General features: G+C 41.1%; 1 protein-coding gene across 1 annotated transcript in view; it reads right to left on the bottom strand.

Moving 5' to 3' along the window:
* Window positions 1-15,524, bottom strand: part of synpra (synaptoporin a) — a 30,184-nt gene that overhangs the window by 3,506 nt on the left and 11,154 nt on the right. The window contains exon 3 of the mRNA XM_030051976.1: window positions 506-630. Coding sequence (XP_029907836.1) covers window positions 506-630 — 125 coding nt within the window. The remainder of the gene's footprint in view (window positions 1-505; window positions 631-15,524) is intronic.

The following is a 15,524-nucleotide window of genomic DNA, read 5'->3' as shown; positions in this document are numbered from 1 at the left end:
CTGACTCTTTGAAACTGTTCAAGCTCAGTTGTGTGCTCCTCACCTGTGAACTTGTACATTTTATTATTGGTCATCATAATTGCATTTTATGTTAAACTCCTTGCACATTGCATTCACCTGCTTGCAGATAAGGCACATGACTTTATGCGATCCGTGAGGTACAACGAAGTAAGCTTTGCTCCATTTCTCCTGCAACTTCCTCTACTCCCCACTGACACAATGTTTTTTGAGCGATGGCCCCGGCTTCTCCATCTCTCATCTTAATAGCAAAGTACTGTATGATTTAGGTTGTTTACAACTTTATAGGAACCTGTCCAATTGTAATGCATGCATTTCATCATGTCACCTAACTCATTGTGGGCCACCAGAAACTTTTATGAGGGCCACCATTGGCCCATGGGCCACACTTTGAGCATGCCTGTCCTGGACAGACAGATTGTCAGATTGGACACAAAGACAGACAGGAGCAGATGATGCTTTCACACTCAGATGATGAGATTCTCACCTGAAAGGATATGCGAAGTCAATGCCGATGCTGAGATTGCTGCTGGCCTTCTCCATACAGTCCACACTAACCCGCAGCTGCCCAGTATAGCCGCCACATGTCGCAAATGCAAAGATGGCGAAGAGCTGCAGGACCACAGAAAGGTAAAAAAAAATGTAACAAATGTACTTTATTCATATCTGAACTTTACCTAGTGGGTTAAACCAAGTTTACTGAAATGAACTGATGCAATACTGTGCTGATACTGCTGATTAATGGAGGATTTACTTCAAAGCATTGATGTATTGCCACCGTCGTACATTTATACACACAATACATAGCCACACACACACACACACACACACACACACACACACACACACACACACACACAAATTTGCACATGCACATTGCATAGTCAAACACACAAATAATTAGTTTCAACTGCTCGCTGCCACAGTGAGTGGTGTGAGGACCACTAAACCTGACAACAATGTCTGTCAGACAAGCCAGAAGCACAGACTACCTCCACAACCTCCCTTCACAGTCCATCTGTGTCTATTTTCAACACACTGTTCCTACAGAAAAGGCCCATGTGTGAATGGTAGCATCGGCTCTAATGAAATGCATTAGTGGAACCCTGAGAACAGAATTGGCTCTTGCTCGAAGGTTAGAGCATTTGCTAGCTTGCCTGTAGTGCCGATATTAAGCTGGCCATTCAGCAATAGGTAGAAGCAGGCAGATGGGGAGACTGGGTCTAGCAACCCGTGGGAATGAGATTTTTTTTTTCCTCTGAATGTGATTACTATCCAGACTATGAGTCAGGTGTCAGCACTCCATTATGAAGCAAATAGATGTATGGGGAGTATTATTCTCAGCGGTATCTGTGCTATTCCATTCATAGTTGAGACAGCATCAACATGTGGCATACAAAATGAAAACATATGTTAACCAATTAAATTTTTGATGCGACTGCTCCAGTACAGTAAATGCACAGGTTCAAAGCTAAGAATCGTAGGCTTGGTAGAACTGAAAGCAGAGACAGTTTGATAATAAAATACACTCCATCAGTTACAATGGGACAATCTGAAATGCTAAAGATGATGGCACTGTCAGTGTAAGACACACTATTAGTCAATTATGTTTTCAGATTTTGCATAGCTGCAAAACTTTGATATTTACGACAAATGGTACGACTGGTGGGCTAGAGTTAAAGGACAACAACTCTGTATGCTTAAGCAAGACAGTTTTTGGCCTGTTGGTACTCGCGTCTTTCAGAACAACATGAATCCATGTTGTGCACAATGTGGCAATGTCCCTAAATATGATAAGCCAATGATAATAAATACACCAGAATGTTAGATATAGGTAACTCGCCCTTCTGGTCTTGTTGATCACAATCCCGATGCTGGAGGTGTTTCAAAGGTGGCACTGGAGTGCACCCTTTCCTTTTATTATCACATTGTTTCTGATAAAGGCCAAAGACTGGTTTATCCACATGTTAACCTAAACACCGCAAAAATTTGCTTTTTATTAACCATACCGAGTTGACTGAAGAAATAATTAATTTAAATTTGTAGAATCCAGTCTGAGAATCCCACAATTTATACCTTTCCAATATCTCCCAATACCTTTAGAAGCGGGTAAAACTGACACGGAACCTAAAGGAACCTAAAGAGGCTGGGCTGCTGGCTCAAGTTGGCGAACCAGTTGATCAAATCTGGGTGGGAAAAAAATACTCTAGCAAATCCAGTCAAAGTGTTATGGTACTGAACCTCTAAACTGCTCTTGTTGCGCTGTTGTCAACCATAGAAGAGCATGGCTGTAATGGGTAGCAACCAAATATGAATATGCAACTGTAAATACTGTAAAGGGCAGCTGAAATAGAGTATGTGTATCTTTAGCAAAATGTCCCAGGATAAATAAAAGTTAAACAAGACTAGGTCAAAACCGAGCATGTGGCTGGACTATGTAGGAGTCAATGTGCGAAATTGTGGCCAGTTTGTTGGTAGCAGCATGGCCACATTGATAAAGGGACTGTTTTGACCTCGGTTCCATGAACAGTAACCATACTGGATGGCAGTGTTCAAACCCTGGTCATTTATACAGTTAAACAGCGCCAATTTATTTTTTATATGAAGTAAGCCAACCCTGTCTCCTAAAAACTATGTTCCCATACAACTAAACTGCACTCTTGATTGAACTACATTTGTTTCTAACATACCACAAATACATTTCAAATCAACACACCTTACATATCATGTTGGATGGCATTTTAGCCAGTTTGATTACCTTTAGTCACCAAAACTACTTGGTTAAGGTTAGAGAAAGGTTAGGTATAGCATAAAAAACGCTTTGCTGCAGTAAAGTAAGGTAAGGTATGCAACAAACAAACAAACATCAATGTTGCTTCATGCAGAAAGGTAGTTGTTTGACCCCTCAACCTGCCTCCTAGTGCAATGGTAGTTTTTAGAAGACAAGGCTCAATAAGCTGCTTTTCCACCACATGGTACTGCTTGGCCAAACTCAACCAGAGGGCATAATGTGAGGTGAACGTGGCGTGAGGTGCTACAGGCCACAGCTGGACATTTTTTTTATTCATTTTGAGTAAGTAACAGCCAGTGAGGAAACTCCAACAGTCAGCCAACTGATGATGTAACTTCATCACTCAGTCAGTGATGATGATTCCTGTTAGTAGGGCTGGCCATGCTGTTGCAGTCCAGCCAAAAAGTACCACAGTAGATTTTCCAATCAGTTCTATTTACAGCTTTGGCATGCACAAGTGTTAATGCAAAGGGCCAAATTTTTAACTTTTACACCAAAAAAGTTGTGCTTTGATACAAAGTTCACAACTCTAAATCACTTCTCAGAATGAACCCTTTAATTATGAGTACAATGTTTTGATGCTTATTACTAGGCATGCAGTTAACTAAATCGATCCAAGCTGTGTTTTCTCTTATTTCTCGTTGGTTTCTGTGGGTTACTGTTACTGTAAAATAGTGACTTTCTGTTTCTGTTTCTGCCTTACAGTTCTGTGCTCAGTGATGTAATACCACCAAACTATTAGGTATGCTGTATGACACAAGACTCACTCAACATCTGTGTATTTTGAGTCCTGAGTCTTGAGTGAGTTTTTAGAGCATATCAGTTTGGTGTCTTGATCATTGCAGAACAGACTGTCTGCAATTTGGACATGCAATATTTATGCAATATGCAACACTGTCGTATGCAATCTTCCTTTGTGTTGTGTTTTTTCGTCATGATGGACAGTATTGCATTCATGTTGTTATGCACAATGTGTAACAAGTTCATATATATATATATATATATATATATACACACACACACATAATTTTTTTTTTACAGGGAATGCTCACTGTTCATAATTTCAAGTACATTCGTACATTAATTGAGACTGAAAATCTTTTGGTGATTGCTAATTGATAATGCAAATAGTAGAAAATAACTACATTTGCACTCAAGTCAAGTGTTTCGGACAGGGTACACTTGATTTCATAATGGTCATTTCATTACAAAATATAGTGATGAATAAATTCAGCAAGGAACAAATCTGTTGTGATACTAGGATAAACCTTTAGTGTGATGTAATACCTCATTTGACATACTGTATGATTTTGAACTTAAAAAAAAAAGAGTATAGTGTTTTTGTACTTAGAAAATCTATTGTGAAAACTGACTCAAAGCAATCACAAAGTTAAGTTATCCTTTTTTTATATCCCTTGGGGAAATGTGTCCTCTGCATTTAACCCATCCAAGCCATTAGGAGTAGTGGGCAGCCACAGTGCAGCGCCTGGGGACCAACTCCAGCTCTACTGAGAGGTGCATTAAACTAACACACGTCTTTGATGGTCGGGGAAACTGGATCATGCAGAGGAAATTCAGGGAGAACATCTAAACTCCACACAGAAAGGCCCTGGGCCAGCCGGAAATCAAACGTAGGACCGTCTTCTTGTGAGGCGACAGTGCTCAACACTGACCCCCCCAACGCCCTACAATAGGTAAGTGCTGAGACTAAACACTGGTAGTGAGTGTGTATAACATGCAGTCTGACCACCACAACACCTTGGTGACAGGCATTCTCCACAATTTCTCAACTGTGAAGCCAATTTAACACCAACTGACATTTTAGCCACATCAGCACCTGGGCTACAATAGCTGCAGTGACACTGATATCCTGCAATGTGGCAGTCATCACTGACAGTCATGAGCAAAGCTGGGACAGGGTCACAGAGACCAGCAAAATGTATTTCTCTCTGCACTCCCTCTGGTGGTGTCTAATAACTTAATCGCCACACTGATTTACAGGGGAAATTCCTGTTCAACATAAAGCATGACTGTGCTGCTTTTGAAATTGGCCTTAAAGTACAGACATTGAGTCTTTCTGTCTTGGAAATATGGACACAAGCAAAGAAAAAAAACAAAAACTGAACTCTGGGCAATTAGTTTGTGTGTGCACAGACACACACAATTAGCCCGAGGGAAAAAATAACAGGCAAGAGAAAATAAGAGAATAACGCATGTGAATCAGATTAAATTGAACAGATAGAATGTTAAATATTAAATATAAGAAGAAATGAGACAGACAGAGCTGCAACAGTGCTAGGGGCTAGATGGATGCTTGTGATCACATTCAAGTTACATCAAAACTGAGGTTCTGATGTAACTTTAACCTAAAGAACATAAATTCTTTGACATCATGAATACAAACATCATATAAGTTCATTATCTTTATATGATCTTTTGTAGTATACTGTCTGTAAACCTTGGACTTGCAGTACTCCTCATCATGAGGTAATAAATGGATATGTAATGTCGCTTTCTAATAACGGTTTGCATAAATTGCTAAAAAAGCAAACACAATGTTTCCCAAGCACACATGGTCTCAAAAATCTACATAGTAAATAACATTTGGCACCACAGCTATCTTCAGTTTTTTTTTTTTTTTTTTTATCATTACATACAGAAGAATCCTATAGATCCAGCATGAGAAAAAAAAAAAGAACTTACCGGAGCAAATATAACCATACACATTGAAGAAAGGAAGATCTAATCCAGTTTTGATACACTACAGAGCTTCCAGAGGTATTCTGATAACGAAACTGAAGCTAGAGGAGGCTGCCTGAGGAAAGCACAGGAGTGTGTGTTTGTTTGTGTGTGTGACTTTGAGTTCCTACTTCTCTCCACCTTGTGCCTCTCCATCCCCCTTCCCATTCTCCCTCTACCTCTAGTTCAGTTATCATGAAGTAAAAAAAAAAAAAAAAAAAAAAAAAAGAGAGAGAGAGAGACAAGACAGGAAAAGGGGAGGGGGTCATGAGGAGTTAAAAAGAAGCCAGGATAGGGCGGTAGAGAGAGAGAAATAGAGAGCGACACATGAAATAGCACAATAGATGGATACACATGGCTGACATCTTTGCACACCTGGACCATTTGCAAGCGTCATCACGCTATTTTGCCGGGTTTATTAACAAATGATATTCTATGTTTTTGTTTATTTTATTTTGCTTGTGCACAATCCACCCAACAGTAGAATAAAAATTGCCAACATATAAACATATGAACAACAGTCGTGTGTCAAAGTGGTTCAAACACTAGATTCCAGATAATAGAAGGAAGAAATATTCCTGTGCACCTCTAAAATTCATATACAAACAACAGCCCAAAAAGGAATAAAGCCCAGAGAGAAGCATCTTTTTTTTTAAACCTTGCAATCGCAGAGGAGTTGGCTTTGAACTGGACTTCGGTAGGTGCTGGGTTTTACAGTTACCTGGACATGACATGAGTCCACATGGTGGTGAAATATCCTCATTAGTTGCTCCGTGCTCCCCTGGGCTACTAATCCAGAACACTATATTTGTGTCCCTAAATTCATTTCCATAGTGCAGCAAAACAGGTCCCAAAATAACACTTTTAGCACATAAACAAGCACAAACAAAGTGGATTATGCCATTATTAAAGGAAATGTCCCAGTACTTTTTTCATGCAATTACCATTATTTGTGAAAGTACTATAAGATTGTTTCCTCCTTGCGCAAGGATACTGTGTGGAAGTTTACTGCAGGCGCTACCCACTGGATCTACCTTCCCATTGAAATAGAATAATAACAAGAAAAGAGCAATTTAATTTTCTTAAAAATGGGCAGCAATTTTTAGAAGATGTTTAGCTGTGCTATAGAAGAGAATGGGGAGATACATACACTACTCACAAAAAGTTAGGGATATTTGGCTTTTGGGTGAAATTTATGGAAAATGTAAAATGTTCACGCTACAGTGATATTATATCATGAAAGTAGGGCATTTAAGTAGAAGCATACACTGGTGATTTCCTCATCTCAAACAATTTCTTGAAACAAAAGCCAACAACAGTGGTGGATATACCACAACAAAAAATGTCAGTGTCAATAACTTGTCATGTGCCCTTGAGCATCAATTACAGCTTGACAACGACGTCTCATGCTGTTCACAAGTCGACTTATTGTCTGCTGAGGCATGGCATCCCACTCTTCTTGAAGGGCGGCCCTCAGGACATTGAGGTTCTGGGGTACAGAGCTCCGAGCCTCTACACGGCGACTCAGCTGATCCCATAGGTTTTCTATGGGATTCAGGTCTGAGAAAGTGCAGGCCACTCCATCTGAGGTACCCCAGTCTCCAGCAGCCATTCCCTAATGATACGACCTTGATGAGTTGGAGCATCAAACACCTGATGTGAATTTTGCCGTTAAACTCCTTGTTAGAGAACAGCAACTTGTGCAAAAAGTACTGAAACACTGAACAGTTGGACATGTGCATTCAAAAGTTTACAGAAGGTCACATTAAGTTCACCTGTAAAGGTTATAATGCATTTTAGGTTCATCCTGAAATTTCACCCGAAAGCCGAATATGCCTAACTTTTTGTGAGTAGTGTATATAGTATCCTGGAATACCAGTCCAGGAGAGCATGGAGCAGTTAATGACGATATTTTGCCACCATGTGGACTGATATCACATGCATGTAGCTACACAACCCAACACTTTGCTAAAGTTTAATTTTGCTTTAAGGCACGACCACGGCTTGGATAAACGAGGATGCAGCCCCCTGGGCAGCCTTGTATGCCGGCAGCCGCAACAGAACCAGGATTTTTTGAGTTTGATGCAAGTAGCTGCAACCCAAATTATTTGCCAGGACATGATTTTCCAGCCCGCATCTTGTGTGTTCTCACATGACTATACTGATTTACTTCCATGAGCCTGCAAATGTAGCAACACATTCAGTTGACATTGTTAATGAACAACTCTTAATGTACATCATACAATCATCGCACATGTTACGGTAGAGAATGTGAGAGAGAAAAACACCTTCTACAACACAATACAAACATGCCATGTGATACCAAAAGGAACCGGCTGTGTTTATGGTGTCTGAAATAACAACATGCCATTATTTGAGAGAGGAATTAACTGAATAATCAACTGACAACAACAGACAGTAAAAACCCAACAAGAAATCCAAAATAATTCACAGAGCACACCATCGACACCAGACTAATAAATTCACTCACTGATCAGCACCTTGCACCTTTGATTTTTAAAGATCTCATTACTAACTAATGAGACTATAACCCATAAGCCGTCATTCAGTGTAATTTATACACTGCTGTTTACCAGTCTTTTCCTTTGTATGCCTAGCCTGCTGATCTCTACCAATACTAATGTAATGTATGTTTGTCATATGACTAATCGGCCCCTCAGACAGCACTACTGTTGATTAAAAAACACGGCTGTGATATTTGATTGCAGAACAGGAGGTGATTCATTATAGAGGCATTATAGAAACAGCAGCGGCTTCATTCAGTATGAGCTGCAAATCAACTCACAGTCCAAACACAAACGCAGTTAAGATACATCTTGCAGCCAAGGCAGAGATTAAGCGTCGTGTGGTGGGACATATTCTGCTGCATGCGTGTGCAATGTACAATTTCTTCACTGACAAATGAGTCAGGGAGGAAAACAGAGGGTAAAACCAGGGAAAGTTTTTGTGGTGGTTTAGTGGTTGAAGATGCTCCCCCACTGCTGCTGAGAACTGCTGAGGGAGATAATCAAATTTATTTCAGGTTTTCTAATAATACAAAGGAGGGGGGACATATGCAGCCTTGAAGATTCAGCCTAATGGGGTGTTGTTGATACTTTCCAATGTGAAATCAGAGGAGAGGTCAAAATGGACAAATATGCAGCAGAGACTTCCATCATGAAAGATATATAAAAAAAGAAGTATTGCCCATAACAAATGTACCAATCTGACTGCTGGAAGCAAACAACCAGACCCATGGAGAGATAACACAGTGATTTCCTGTCACACTGTTGTCTCCTCACACCTTAAACAACTAATAGAGCAGCAGCGTTTCCCCTACTGCAGAAATTAGCACCCTCACGCCCCCGTTCCCACCGGCCACAAACAATGACTCTTCCAGGGGAAACACCACGGTGCAATTAATTACAAAAGAAATTACTTTTATTTTGTTAAACCATTCATGCTGTCACCAATCAAATGCATCCAGTGACTCCTCTTCTCAATCTTAATCATTCATCTTGTATGGGGAATTCATTCTGCATCTTTTACATTTTATTTTCCAATAGTTGATAGCAGACAGTTTGTGAACCCAAATGATGTTTTGTCAAAGCGGTACACTTGCGAGACTGCATTTTAGTGGCGTGTGTTACTTACAGTATTTCCCTGCTGTCTCCTCCTACATGCACATACATTTCAGCACTTGTGATTAAATAAATGTGCAAGTCGTTGCCTCTCCTGCCCACTCCAATGACACTCTGGCCCTAACAGACATCATTATCGAGCTGTATGCAGGTGGAGGTGCTGAGAAGTTTGCTGATTGCTTTGCTGGCCTCATTTGACACAGAGGAGATGGATAACTTGTTGACTGTTGCCGCTGCTCAGTTTTACGAAGCATCTCCATGCCTGATTCCTTCTCGTTCTGACACATATATCTGTTGCATTTGAGAGCAAATCAAGGGGAGTTCATTCCTGGTTGGTCGTTAATGAAAATAACTATTTGCAGAATACAAAGAATTGGCTTAGGATAGAAGCTGTAGATGGATTGTCATTAATGTTTCTTACTGGACCTCTGGGAACTGAACAAAGGGGCAAATTGACATGGATCAAGAATAGTTCAGCATGTTTGAATACTGCTGCGTGACACAGGGAGTGTTGGATAATTTTAAGAGTCAAAGGACTAAACTCTTTTCCACTAGTACCTACTCGGCTCGACTCTACTTGCCTCGACACGGTTTTGGTGGTTTTCCATTACAATTAACCTTAGCCGTGGGTGGAGTCATAAGCGGCACACCGTCCAGCTCCCTCTGGATTCTTTGGGCCGCCACCAAGCACAGAAAAGTCTCCACCTCTTCATTTGACCATGGTACCGGTTTGCTTGCCATTTTCCGACTTTGCCAACTTCATTGATGATCAATGCGCATGGTCTGTTGCCATTTTTTTTTTTTTTTTTTTTTAATGCTGGGTTTGGTTTTTGTGCAGGAGTCACTCTCATGTGTCGTCACTCCCTGTCCAATCAGTGGCCTTCACGACATTTACGTCCCATTTTCGGCTCGACTCAGCTCAACAACTCAGCTCGCTTGGAACCCCGGCTGAATAGGTCCCAAAATAGTATCTGCTACCAGGTACCACCACCTAATGGAAAACCTCTCAAACCGAGTAGAGTCGAGCCGAGTAGGTACTAGTGGAAAAGCGCCATATGAGATGGCCACACTGGGTTAGAATACAGTCTGGGATTAGGGCAAATTACTAAAGAGTATTTAAATCGCAAGCCCACATCTATGTGTGGCCTTTGGTAGCAGGTGAGAGTGGTGTTGTGGCATCAAATATCCACAAACCTTACTTTTCAACATTACACTACAACAGGTCAGAATTCCTGGAGATTGGGTTTGGGGGTTTTGCTCTTAAATTGTTGGAGAGGCTTTGGCAAGGGGGCTTTGAGAAAGCTGAGGTTCTGAATCTGTGGGAGAATGTCTAGTAACAAGAAGGTGGGACTCAAAGGAGGCTGACAAAACCATAAGTGACGGCAGGGAGGCTTCCTTTGAGTTCCACCTTCATTTGAACAAGCAAACTGACCAAAAGGGGTGATCTACTTGCTCAAATGATGAGAATACAGACGCTAAAATCATCCTCATCGTTTCCTCCAGTGCTCCATGTTAACAGTTTAGCATACGCTATGCTGAGCGATAGAAAGAAACTTGTATAAACTCAAAAGTGAGAAAAAAAAGGAGAAAGTCCTCCAGGAGAAAGTTGAAAGAAATTTGACCCGGAATGAGCCTGTAAGGCTGGAGGGCAATCAGAGACAGTGTAACGCTAAAAATCACTGCACAAGCAATGACTAAACAACAGCTCACCTGAAACTGTTCCTAAAACAAGCCTGGATACATCAGTTATATCAAAATAATGATATTTCACTTTCACAGTTTATTCATTTTCTGCTCATACAACAAGGATCAAAAATAGGGGTGTGAATTCATGATTCACTACTTGGTGAGTTGATTTACGATTCCTTTTTTTTTTCTATTTTGGAACAGTTCCATTCAATTTCGTTTCAGTTTGCAGACTATGGGCTCTAGTTTCCCGGCGCAGCGCGGGGTGGCGCAGTGAGGCGAACCCCGCGCAGAGCTAGTTTCGACCGGCGAAGCGGGAGAGGCAGACAGTTTGCAAGTTTCGCAGGCGGAGGTTCGCCGAGATGGGAGTGGCGGCGCAGCGGGGGGAGGTGCCGACAGATTCGGCTTGGCGCAGTGACAGTTTCGTGCCAAAAGGCTTCGCCGAGGTGCGCCAAAAGCTCGCCGTCTGAAACCACGTCTACTTTCAGCACAAGGCGGAGCGGAGCTGGCGCAGTGGAAGTTTGGCTGACTGGCGCACATCACTAAAACCTCACAATCAGCACAAACGGTGCCAATCTCCTTTGATCTGACATCAGCTGTGATGGGACAGTTGATATGGAGATATATGTATGTGCTGATTGTGATCGTAGCATTGAATAGTGTTTTTTTTGGTATTTATTGCATTGTTTATGTGCCTGACATTCCGGAAGCCTGCCTGTGAGGTTTTGGTGACGTGTCCGCACTGCTCGCCGGTCTCCGCTCCGCGCCTGTCTCCTGTGCTCCGCTCCGCCCGCGGCAATAGACCTCCATGTCAGCTGTGTAAACTTTCATTACGCCTTCACGCAGCGCATTTTAAAGGCAAGGACAGGGGCTCATTTGATTGGTTACATTTGAATCGGCTGTGTCAAACCCACTCCATGCCTTCTCTCCTCCCCTCCGCCGGTAGGAGGGATGGCGGAGTACTTGCGCCACCGAGAACGGCGTGCCAAACTTGGAAAATCCGCCTGGCCACACCCAGTTGGCGAAGCGCATCTGTGCTACGCCCCCGCCTCGCCTGGTCTGCAAAACTAGAGCCCTATGATTCAAGTCAGCAACTCTATTCAGTCCATTTATCCAAAATGCTACGTTAATAAACATGTGCAATAATGTAAGACTATATTTTTTCTCTTATATGTGAAAAACATCACACTACATAACTACTTTAGCATTATTTATTCTATAAGAAGCGTGGAATGCACGTAATGGGAGAATTAGGGTTTGCATGCCTTGGCCTGTGGGTGGCGCTGTCTGACGGCCATGGCCATTCTTAAACCACTCTGCCAGAGGGGGGAAAATCATTACTGACAATAAATAAATAAATAGACAGAAAAAATATATATATTGATAGTATTTTGTTAGATCACCAAGGTAAGTCTTATGATTTATTTTTCTAACAATCGTGATTGAATCAATTTAAAGCATTTGATACTGATCCAGGCCAAAATCAGAAAGAAAAAAAAAATAACAATGCAGTTGAAATGGGCAGAACTTTTAATTACAGGATGGACAGTCTTCTTACTTTGAATAATGCCAGTGGTTATAAGTCATAATCTGCAAACATGAACATGCAACACATATAAAAACAGTAAACACTCCTATAGCCACTCAACCTCCATATACATATACATACATATACACATACACACATAGACCCATTTCCTCTCTCTCTCTCTCTCTCTCCCTCCCTCCCTCTCTCTCTCTCTCTCTCTCTCTCTCTCTCTCTCTCTCTCTCTCTCTCTCTCTCTCTCTCTAAGCCCAGTTTTCCATATAAAGCTCCTGTAGCCTCCAGAGGTCTCAGAACCATGATCACCATAATCAGAGCTGACGCCTGGTTAGTATGAGCCTCCCCACTCCCATATTACAGGCAGCTGGACACGAGGCTTGCCAACAGCAGGAGGAGAGCTGTGTCTTCGGTTCTGAATGGCCCTCAGCCTCTGGAGAGCTTTATTCAATGTAGCTAAGCATTATCAGATTGTTCAGCCTGACCACACACACACTCACCCTGGTGTGAACATGTTCTTGAAGTGCGAGGAGATGTGTGTGTGTGTGTGTGTGTGTGTGTGTGTATGGGTGAGAGTGCATCACAAACAGTTAAATATGAGCCAGGAAAGTGAAGATGTAATAAGTTTACTGATGGGATCGATCTGTGTATGGGATTTATGAGTATATATATATATATATATATATATATATATATATATATATATATATATATATAGTGATGTGTCTCTGATGTGAGTATAATACACTGTACATGCTCTCAAACTCAATTCATCACACACACACACACACACACACACACACACACACACACACACACAACCAACAGATATCACAAGCCTGTAACATCATACATTCCCCTCACATTTTCTTTCATGAATCAGCATCTTGCTGCAACGATGTTTTCAAGCAATTTTTAATTTGCAGCGATAAGATCTCCAAAATTTTCAGACAAATTAATCATTGATACCCCCACGTTACCGTGGAAACGTGGCCCCCGCTTCAGCAGAACAATGAGTTTTAATTCCACTCGAATAAAAGTTCGATATCAGCCATACAAAAATGCCACGCTCGCTTCCTCTGGCTTTGGGTTTCACATAATTACAATTGAAAACGTATATACGTCTATTTCTGGAATACTGCAAGGATATCACAAATCTGAGAGGGAATTTATGCATTCAGAGAAACCACGGTTTTATCAAGACTCACAATGAGGCATGGCATATCAGATTGACCAGGAGGGAAGATAAAGGATGTATGAAGCAGGAGCTCTGTCTTTCCACTGGGTTTTTGTTTCAAAAGGGTCTATATTTGACTGATTGCCACTGGCCCATTTATGGAGCAAGTGCCATCACATCTGGCTGCTTACTGGCCTGTTTTGTGGTAATTACTGCTTGTCAGTAGTCATCATAAAGGATTCACTGACCTGTTCACTGACCTTGTTAAACATTACATTAGGCCTGACCATATTAATGATGAGGTGAAGCCCTTTTAGCACATGATAAACTGTGACTCTGTCAATAAAATCTGGTGAGCCACAGGAATTTATTTTTAGAACAGAACTGCAGTATCCATTTTCTCAAACATCTCTCAGCTGAAAAACCTGTCAAAGCATATGCAATAGGCATCAATTAAAGATGCTATATACATGTCAGAAATCTCAAAATTCATTTGTAAAAAGGGTTTTTAGCTTAAAACATGAGTATTTGGTAAGCCATGATTTTGATATGACTTTAAAAATAACCCATATTTTCCTTTCATGCCAGTAATACTTTTGCCTGTTTTTTATGGTGCATATCTAATTTGGGGACGTAAGTTTTTATATATGAAACAAATTTGGATTCTTTGTTGATTTCATTGATCATTCTTCCAGATCTGTCTAAACAGCAGCCTATCCTTATAAAAGAGGCTGTGGTTTGTGAAGAAATTCTCCCCTGAGCTGATACTCTTTCATCACACACAGAGTCAAGGGCAGACAAACAGGAGGCATCATGGAGTTGTTATTAGAGGGGTTGTGTGAGAAACCAAAATGAAAAAACTCCTGCTTTACAGATGCTCTTGAAAATACAGCCTTACTGATTTTAATTTTAAAGTGGGAAAAAGGGGCAAAAAAAAAAAAAAATGTAGCAACAGTCATGGGAAAAGCACTCAAAGCCTTAACTGAAAGTAACAATATGATGATGGAAAGACAGTGTAGTAAAAGTTAAGGTACCTATGAAAAAGTATCAACATATTATCTGCAAGTCATTCTGAAGAGTGGTCCCTTTCAGAGTATTAAATTACTGATCCATTAACCTGTATTGAGCATTTTACATAATATTCTAGTTGTACTAGGTGGCGCTATAAGTCACACAGCTCCATATAATTCTGGGTAGTTGAGTAGTTACTGTGTGCTTTGCATGTACAACCTTATTCCTCAAAGTAATTTGTCAAAACAGCCATCAGATAAATAGTGAGTAAACGGTGCAATATTTCCCTCTGAAGTGTCGAGAAGTAAATGTATAAAGTCTCATGAAAAGGAAATACTCAAATAAAGTGCCAGTATCTCAGATAACTGTACTGTGTTACTTTACAACGCTGTGTGACATCAGTAAAATGTTCTTGAGCTGACATACTTTTAGACTCCAGGAGCTGAATGTCTGAAGGTAGGTATTAACCTTTGAATCATTTGAAGCTATAGCCTCAGTACACTACATTATCAGGTGATTTATGCCACCTTGTGGCTGAACGTAGACACTACTGAGGGGGGATTCCTCACATACCTTCGCCACATACCTAACGGCTCATTATTTTCCGATGAATGTGACTGCAAAATCTTAGGTGAGTGGGATTCAGGTCAAACCAGGCTGGTTTTGCCAGGGGAGGATGGAGCAGATGTGACACAGTGCACCGAGTCTCCAAAAAGGGTATGTTTCAAAACAGAGCCTCTCAGGCGCAGTGTGGGCACAGTTTGGGAGGAGATTACTTGAGTGCTGTAAAAGAGGATAGTCTTGGGTGAAAAGTAGATTTTTGTGGGTTGAGAGAAAGGTTGGTTGACAGTTTGATTGTTATATCATAGCCTTGTCACAGATAATAACAGAAAGTGGTAGATGGATCCTGTGTACACATGC

The sequence above is a fragment of the Myripristis murdjan genome, chromosome 5 (assembly GCF_902150065.1).
Source record: "Myripristis murdjan chromosome 5, fMyrMur1.1, whole genome shotgun sequence".
NCBI lineage: Eukaryota > Metazoa > Chordata > Actinopteri > Holocentriformes > Holocentridae > Myripristis > Myripristis murdjan.
Note: the sequence above shows the minus strand (reverse complement) of the source record. Positions and strands in the feature narration are given on the sequence as shown.